Raw genomic sequence first — 9,730 nt, forward strand, 5'->3', positions numbered from 1 at the left:
AATCGACCTTGAGAAAACTCGAAGGTAGGAGCTCCCAGATGAAGAAAAAGAAAATGCCATCTTTAGGATTACTTTTGTAATTTACCTAATTTACAACCACTAATTAGGCCATGCTTTGAGGAATCGCCAAGCTATATATATATATATATATATATATATATATATATATATATATATATATATGTTAGCCGTACCAAATCAAGAGGGTTACTCAAAAGACCAATCATGATTGGTCCATCATGATTGATTTCTCCTCTTCACATGGGCTGAACCATGCAAACTTCAAAAAGATTGAAAATCTTAACAACCTCACAAATGGCTTAGCAGTTGGTACATGAGCTGTTGATCTTTCAATAGCATAGCAATATTTCTAGTCCTAATTGCAAATCAATTACTCCCCATCATCTTAGACAACCCATGAGAAATATGTGCAGCTTTTTATAACATGCTGCGATGATTTTTATCAGAGACATTCACAATGACCTTTTCTTTGAATCCCAGTGCTCCATCCTTTTTCTTTTTCAAAATTTTCTCATGGAAAAGGGTGGAATAAGGTAATAACAAAATCATTTCCAAAGTACAGTAACATTATAATTAAGAAGAAGCCCAACTCTTCCTTTAAAAGTTACAATATATGCGATACATGCACCAAAAAAATCCATCTGCTGAAAGTGAGAACTCCGATTTATCGGTGCTGGCAATATCCATTAAAGGATGCCGCAAAACATGTTAGCAAATGATTTCACCTTCTCTGAAGAATAAAACAGTAATCAATTGGGCATTGCAATTAACTTGATTGAACAATTCCATATGATCCAATTGCCCTTACAAAGGCATCCAGACTAATGTCCTCCTAGCCAAAGAAAAGCGGCCTGATATTACTGTGTTTGTGATAGTTCTTGGCACCGTTTTGCTGCGGCAACAACAGCATTCATCAGGGTACCACGGAATGAACCCCTCTCTAATTCCTGAATTCCAGCTATAGTGGTCCCTGCAGGAGATGTAACTGCATCCTTCAGCTGACCAGGATGTCTCCCAGTGTCGTTAACCATCGCTGCAGCACCTAGAACCTACAGACAGAAAGTTCATGTATACTACACGTTATGGCAAGCTGACCACCCATGTTCGGCACAAAAGAAACTAACTTCCTCTGCTCATATAATGCTATGATCAAAAGTCACCTGTAACTATGATTTCGTGAATGTCACAAACTGGAGATACCAAAAAAATGTATATATATGAGGGTTTTCTGAAAAATGTGTGCGCGCAAGTGTGTGCTTTTCTGAAAAAAAAAAAGCAAAAATAGAATGGTTTTCCTTCTGAGCATGAAATAAACGAGGGTTGAGACCATGATTTTAGGTGCTTGTCCATGCCAGGCCAATGCTGGTTTAGGCACGGGGTAAGTATTTACTATGTTCAGAAGCCTTCACAGATGGGGAGCAAAAACATGTTGGTTTGTGGTGTTTTATACTTTGATTTTAGAAAAGGTCCAAATTTAACTTTAATTTGGGTAAAATTGGATTTAGGTGAGAAATGCCTAGCCATGTACTCTGTTTACATGCACAGTTGCTTGTTTTAACTACAGTCACACATCTTGAGCATTGCTATCATATTATTTGTTTGATAGACCACTATGCAAGATTTAGATTGCTAAATAGGGATTCTAAATCTATGTTAGATTCTGGAAAAATGGCTATTGTAAAAAATCAATATCTCCATATTGTTTTCACAGAAGATGCTCAATCAATATGGAAATTGAAAACCTAAGAGCAAAAGCCATAAACAGCATACTCTTGCAAGTTGGTTTGCATGTGAAAAAGTAGAATTCATGCTACTTGTCCTTTTAATAAATGCATATCAGAGGCTGAGCCCACAAGCAACCATTCACAGGTCAAATATAATAACTAGAAATGTGGCGCATGCAATGGAAGTGGTTTAACTTCAAGGCGAATATAAGAAGGGTTTTAATGAAATTTCATTTAAGAAGATTATTATACTTACTGTCTGAGAAGCAAGACCAAGAGCAAGATCTCGAGGAAGACCAGCAGCCACCCCACCATCAGCCAGGGCCTCTATTGCTATATAAATATAAGCAGGGCCGCTACCACTGGGATTTGCAATATATAACCTTACATAAGACATTATTCTTGGAAAAGAAAAAAACGTTCAAGAGCTTTATACATTAGCTAGTCTCTAAGTATATTAATCTGGAAAGAGAAGCATGCTAGCTAGTATAACGTATCATATATGCATCTTCTGAGTTGGCAATTTATGAGTCATAATTATAACATACCTCAAGCCAGTTACAGCATCAAAATATTTTTCATCAGCAGTCCATATCTTTCCAATCGCATTGAACAAACTGGTTACACGTTCTTCGTCTTTCTTAGTTGCCATCTCACCCACACACATGACTAAATAAACACAGGATATCAGGAGCTGTAGCATGCCAGTTTACACAAGAGGTTTTTGTGCAGTAATAGAAGTTCTGGTTTCACCTCTTTCAATGTGCTATCATAATGCCAAATTTTGTCACAGGTCTTTTACACAAGTATCCTACCATTGGAATTCCAATAGTAATATATATACTAGCTTTTCACTGACAATATGGTTTTATATTGATCATTATACAACACATTAAGTACATTCTGCACATGAATTAGAAGAGAAATAATATAAAGGGAGCTTAATCTTGCTGGATAACAAGCATACAAGAATTTCAGGAAACACTATAAATATTATAAAGGGCCATATGCAATCCACAAAGCTTGGTGTCTAGGCAAGCCCCTAGGTGGTTCAACTACGCCAAGCTAGTAATTTATGAATTATATACACAAATGAATCTCTATCCTGTTTTCTACCCATTGTTAGTTTTAGATAGAACCTGTTAACTAACATGAGACATACTTGAGGTAAATTAATTAGGGCGTTATCATTTTCTGATTTTGCAATCAAAACAAATATTTAGCTATTAATCAAAATATCATATCTTGATTAAGTATCAGATCTTGATTATATAAATTACACCAATAGAACAGTTATGATGCTTCTTGGTCCCTTGAAGCAGATAAACAGATTCTACACACCTGTCAGGACCACACCATATGATGCGGCCCTTCTGAGGTAAATCTAGATCCTTAGGCCTGTCTAATAAGCCAGCCATGACAGAATACAAATGCCATCATAAAGAATATTACAATATCTCTAATAAAAGAAAATGAAAGCATGAAGTAGTTAAATATCACCTGATGCTGCTAGACCAACAGCAGCAGGAGTATTTGGCATCACCCTTATTACTCGACGCTGGCCAGACCACTCCTGTAAAACAACTTAACCAGACATGGCAAGTTAGCCATGAAAGCGGATTTGCGGATACCATAATATAGAAGGGATAATAATGAGAAAGAATTGCCTGCATAAATATTGCAGACACTGAGAAACATGCGAAAAAGAAAGAGGCAGCTGTTCCAGGTTTTAAGAAAAAATGATTAGTCAATAAGACTGCGAAAAAATAGATGATTACCTAAAACATATAGAATAATTCTAAAAACCATGTTACAGGCACATTAGTTTATAATTGTTGGCATTTGGCACTTGTGAGACATTATGACAATTTACCGATATCCCATGCCTTACCCATTACATCTCCACCCCCCCCCCCCCAAAAAAAAAAAAAAAAACATCACACTTCTGTCAAGGTCAATGTATTCTCTTTTTCTAATTTTCACCTAATTAGTGCAATTTAAAAAATAATATAAATAGGTTTTCGAAGAAGTTACGATCAATATATAACAAGAGAAGGGTACTACTTAAGTCGTTTTTCACATATTGAGGACATCAAATCAGCCAGGAATGTTTACCTCAAATCTCTCAAATTCAATCTTGAAACAGAAGTTGGATAATAGGGTAGACTGGTCCAAAACTCAAGCTAGAAAGCGGTAGATATTTTCTGAAGGGCAATGGAATCAGGGAACAACAAAAAAAATAACTTTAGAATCTGTTGATCAGAATCAGATCAGAAAAATGTGGTGCGGGACAGTACACAAATGAAGATAATGAAAGTTATGAGAGATTCTAGAAATTAGGTTCATAGAATTATTAGTAGAATACAATAAAAGAATGGAGAATAGTCAAACAAACTAGTAACCCTCATCCATAGATCTTGCTGATGAGATTTTAAAGGCTAGAGAATGTCATATGAATGAACGAATAGAATCAGGATACCTAGGGCTGCCAATGGACTACCCATGGTTAACTTGGCAAGGGCAAGCTCAAGCAAGACACTCAAACTCCAACCCAACAATTATTTACAAACCCTATTCAGGTAGCAATAATCAACTCCAACATTCTCACTTAATTCATCTTAAAATAAAGCGATAATAATAATTTAAATATAAACAATTTAAAAAGGAAATTAGGTTTGGATTATTAGTGCTTAGCCCAGTCATAAGAGCAAGGTGTTCAAGCTCAGCAGACAAGCTAGCTAAAGTTGTTCAAGCTTTGTTCTTGTGCCATGTAAATGAGGTCTTGAGATAAGCCCGAGCTTCTATTCATCTTTTGTGTGACAACTACAGCATGCTGAGCCTAAAAGTGGGGTTGCGCACTTGAGCTTGACTCCTTTACCAAATGAACAGGTATATTATCAAATTGAAGTCAAGGTTCATAAGAGCTCAGCTCATTTGTAGCAGTTAGTCTTGATTAATTTTCACAAAAGCATACAAGCCATATCCCATAAATCTGCAGTCAGCAGGAATCATCATTCAGAAGCATGAAAACCTTTTCACCATGGGCATCTTTAGAATTGTGGATACTACTTGTTTAGCCTTCCACCTTGCAATATCAAATGTTCATATTGGTGATACATATATTATTAGTATTTGTCTACATATCATACACATGCAACACTAGAAGGGCATAATTTATTGAATTGGATGGGATATTGGGCTCGATTCTGGCTTCTAAATCGCAGAAAGTAACCCTTTAATACTTACCACTTATTTTCAATCTAAATCTATTGATGCAGCATAAGTTGTACATGATTTGCAAGGCAAAAGATTATATGCCTTGAAGTTTCATACTTAATTCATATTGTAGCTGCAAACTAAGAAGTCTATCTCAAATACAATTATACCCCAAAAAAACTAAATTTCAATCATTGCAGTACAACTCCGGAAAAAGAGTAGACAAGAACAATGGTAGAACATGAAGCAAGGAACATTAGATCATGCAAAAGTGAATCATTCTACTTTACAAAAAATGTAGAGTATAAGGAAGATTGCATTTCGTACGGACCTGAAGATCCTTTAACTTGATTCCTGCAGCAATGGACACTAGAACTTTCTCCTCTGAGAAAAAAGGCTTCAGCTCCAAAAGCACCTTTTTAACTGTATACATCACATTATCAACTCAAAACATGTAATGGAGATTAAACAAAACATTCAGATAAAAAAAAGAAAAGCAGACATCTTCCATATTTTCTTCACTAAACATTATGGAGAGTTGATAGTTGAAACAAGACTGAAGTATCTAGGCAGCAATTTAAGTACCAGTTGTAGGGTATGCTGAGAAACCATATTGGCAAAGTTGGAATGGTCAAGCAGTACATGGAAAGAACAAGAAGCTATGTCTTAGATTATGTCCTTGCATCTCTATGTCTATGTTTCAAAATATGAATTGATCAAGGATTGAAATGGCATAGGCAATTAGGCGCCTAGAGCATGTAAATTATAAATTTACTGATCCAAACTTTTCAAGATAATAAATGGCAAAGGTGCTTAATGTTTATGGCCCCAGAACTTTTGTTTGATGTGTGGACATTTCAATTCTGTTGGACAATTATACTTGTGCTTATGAGCAAGTTTTTCAGTATCTGTTTCGATATCCATAACAATACTCAACTGGTACAGTGCCGGTATAGTCTGATTCTTGGTACCAAAACTCGGTAAAGGGGCATACTGAGTAACAATTTCCTAACAGTATGAGCCGATATACCCAGTATGAACCGATATGGCCCTGTACTGAAAACCATGGTTATGAGAACGGGATTCTTAACAGACGGCAGTCCTCTAGGGACTTTAGACTTTCATGGAACAGCTTCGGTACCAAAGATACCATCCACAATCCTTATATTGATGCAATTGTTTTGTTAAGCCTAACCACCCCCAAGAAGTTCGAAAAGAACCACTTTTCTGACTAATTGTGCATCATCAAGTGTCTTGAATGCAGATTCATAACCAGCGGATGTTAGGTCAATGGAATCACCCTGAAGGGGCTGGCTTGCACATGCATTCCAATGCATACATACTCCGGAAGTTCTTTTTCAATCCTCTCCTTAAAGCTTTGATTTTGTATGAGTCTTGTGGCAAAAAAATAGAGTAAAAAATTTGATACTTATTAAAAGTGACAGCACCAGACTTTGAATGTAAGGACCCAATACCCCTTTTCATTATTATTTATCATCCCCACTTGTTCATCTTCTGTCGGATATTCTTTATTCAGAATGTGATATTGCCACTGGGGTTCCAACCTATAATCTGAGAAATATTTCAACAATGTAATTAACAAATACCAAAACAATGGCCCCAAAAGTGTGTGATTCCTATTTGTTATTAATAAAATCCCAAGGTAAGAGGTCCTTTCTTGCAACATTACTGCAGACACAAATTAGATTGCTTTCTTGTTGCAGAATAGGTATTGGACAAGTGATTACTCTTTCTGCAAGTGATTGAATGTTGGTGGTAAGGATTATATTTGATTATTTAAGCTGACTATGAAGATATTTAAGGTGTGACTTTGTATGAATGGACGATCAAAACAAATCAAATATTTGACATGACCAAAACACAAATTCAAACACTTCACAGTCGTTTAGGCAATTATAGAACTTTAAAATTCTCACTGCGCTCATGACTTAGGCTCCTTATGTCAATGCTCTTGTCCAGAAAAGTTAACTAGCATTTAACACTTTATATTAAATAAATTTATCATATCCCAGGTGGAAGGCCATGTGTGTGGACCAATTAATGCAAGATAGCTCATGCAATTGATCTCGCATAAGGAATGAGCACGTCATAGTTCAGCGAAGACAACCATGAAATAATCATTATCATAACAAAGTTGAAAATTTAATTCACCCCAACTGTACAAGTTACCTGTTGATTTCACCCAAGAAATTTCAACATTATAATTTAAACCTTTGCAACACAATGTTTTCACATGCATAAAGGAAAATATCCAAGTGGAGATACCAATGCATTTGGTAATATCAATGCAAAAAGCTTTCCATTAGTAGCTTTTTGTTTCATAATGCATGTATGATAAAGCAAGACTCTATTGTACAGGTTATGGAATAGTAAAATACCAATTTGAGGTTTCACAGAGAGAATAATGATGTCGCTGTCATCAACTACCTGCTTATAAGAAACATTGTATGCATTATAGGTTTAATATCACCACTACAGAGAAAAAAATTCAACTGAAACAAACAAATATGAATTTTGTATACATTCTAATATTTATAAACGTAAAATGAGAAAGGGAAATCCTAGTTGGCAAAAGAAAATGTTTTGTTTTCCTTCTGAATGTGTCAAAACACCAAGCCATGAAGACGACAGGGAATTAGTAACATAACAAAAGAAATATAGGTTGAAAATAATAATGGAAAAATTTAAAATAATTAGCACTATGACACAGATGATAATAATGTTCATTTTTATTCTAATAGAGCTATATTTGATAGAGAAGATCTGAAAACATATTCAACAACTGTTATCAGTTGCAATGCATAATTCTAGTTGGTCATTTTACAGGTCATATGTAGGTTTGTAGGTTCTTAAAATGCTTAATGTAAGAAAGAAAAGTTAAGATATTGGCTCAAAGCATCGAGAATTGGCTGATGAAGAGCACATCATTGTGTTTGCCTTTCTATATTTTATGAAGAATATAACTCATTGCATGGTTTCCGAATTTGAAAATGGCCTAAAAGTTAGGACATAAAGTTCTAATGTTTGATTTCATTTCAAAAAAATTGCACTAGAATATTGGTAAGCCTAGTATGGGGTCGCTTCGGCGTACCAAGACTTGATACGCCTCCCATGCTGAGTCTCGGTTTGGTATCGATATGATATGGTACACCCTAGTACAACATAGTATGCATCGGTACAGCGAACCTTGATTACTACTACAAGCTGTGTTAATCACGAGAACTGTTTCAGGAGACATTATGAGATTAGTTGCAATGTGAAGTAGATGAATCCGATGGAAAGTAAGGGTAATATCTGAAGGAGTAAAGGTTCCAGAATGAGCGTTCATACAAATGCTAATTTAATCAAAAAGATAAAAATATTCGGGAAAAACGTAAACACTAGAATTTGGATCAACAAATGTAGCTATCTGACCTCATTAGCTAACAATAATCGTCAGTCAGTCCAATATTAGATTCTGACACTGAACCAAAATTCATTTATTCGTAAATAACACACTATCCTCAATTAAATGCACATAATAATCATCATATGACATTCTTGATGCACAAATAAAACAAGAGGCTCAACAAATAATCAAATTTCATCCTAAACCGCCTCATCATTCAAGAGTAAAGCATAGAAAGACATGAATTGATGCAAAAAAAGAGACAATTAGCTGAATAAAGAAGCAAAATTCTAATGATAAATCCTTATCAAATGATAATATAAACGAGAACTCTCGATCAACGGAACGGAACGAAACTCCATCGATCAAAAGTTATGAGCTCATAAATCAATAAAATTCCTGGGAAGCAAACAACCCAAGAATCCGCCCATCAATCCAACATCTTCAATCGGTGAAAAGGGCAATGGAGTGGCTTTGAAATGAGAAGGACGGGTTACCTGGGCATTGGTCTCCAAGATCTTGACGCCGAAGGACTGGAATACCAGCCGGCGCTCGGTGCGGCGGTGGGTGGTGCGGATGCTCGACGGGGGCAGGACGCCGGACTTGGCCACCCCTCTGGCGATGCTCTCCGCCATGTTTCCGCCGCCGACGAACCCGAGCCTGAACGCGTCCGGTGCCGCGACCGCTGCCATGGCCAAGAACGCCGGCCACTAGGGTTTTTCTCCGAGGTTTATAGGCGAAGATTCTTCTCTTGTCCGGGTAACCGATGATTTGTTTAATATTTTTTATTTATTATTTATTTCAGGCGTCCCGGTGAGACCGGCAGGATCCGATAGAAACGGACCCTACCCGGTTGACCCAATTTATAGCTTATTAGACCAACACCTCGGAGTTCATTGCTTGATCAAGGAATTTGTTGTCAAGTTGACTGTGTGCCGAGATTGGAATTTTTAAATCAATAATAGGTCGTTTAAATTGACGATCTAAATTATTAAATACAATTTATATGAAATTAATATTTAAAAATTAAAATTCATATATTTTGGTAATAACTAATCTATTTGTCAAGTTAGTGCCAACATAAATGAATATCAATAGTACTAATATAATAAAATACATAATAGAATAAATAAATTAAAATATATCATGATTTTTATATTTTAAAATATGTGTCAATCTAAATTTATTAGATTTTGATGGTGACATTATAATAAAATATAGCATAATGCTATTAAAATTATTTCTGATTAAGTTAGAGATTATTAAAATATATAAATATTTATAAATAGTTTTTATGATATAGATAGTATACAATGATACAGTTTGTATTTTAAATTTAAATAATTGATTATTAATTCTG

General features: G+C 35.4%; 1 protein-coding gene across 1 annotated transcript; it reads right to left on the minus strand.

The window, feature by feature from the left end:
- Nucleotides 1–569: 569 nt before the first annotated feature.
- LOC103714652 (pyrroline-5-carboxylate reductase-like) lies at nt 570–9,133 on the minus strand. Its single transcript, XM_008801978.5, has 7 exons — nt 8,868–9,133; nt 7,361–7,409; nt 5,293–5,384; nt 3,246–3,318; nt 2,294–2,414; nt 2,002–2,107; nt 570–1,070 (listed from the first exon to the last, which is right to left on the minus strand). The coding sequence occupies exons 1-7, from the start codon at nt 9,060–9,062 to the stop codon at nt 879–881; spliced, it is 828 nt and encodes a 275-aa protein (XP_008800200.3). The 5' UTR covers nt 9,063–9,133; the 3' UTR covers nt 570–878.
- Between the last annotated feature and the right edge of the window lie 597 nt (nt 9,134–9,730).

This window comes from Phoenix dactylifera, chromosome 17 (genome assembly GCF_051530095.1).
Source record: "Phoenix dactylifera cultivar Ajwa chromosome 17, Ajwa_hap1_PhDact_Kaust_v1.1, whole genome shotgun sequence".
Classification (NCBI taxonomy): domain Eukaryota; kingdom Viridiplantae; phylum Streptophyta; class Magnoliopsida; order Arecales; family Arecaceae; genus Phoenix; species Phoenix dactylifera.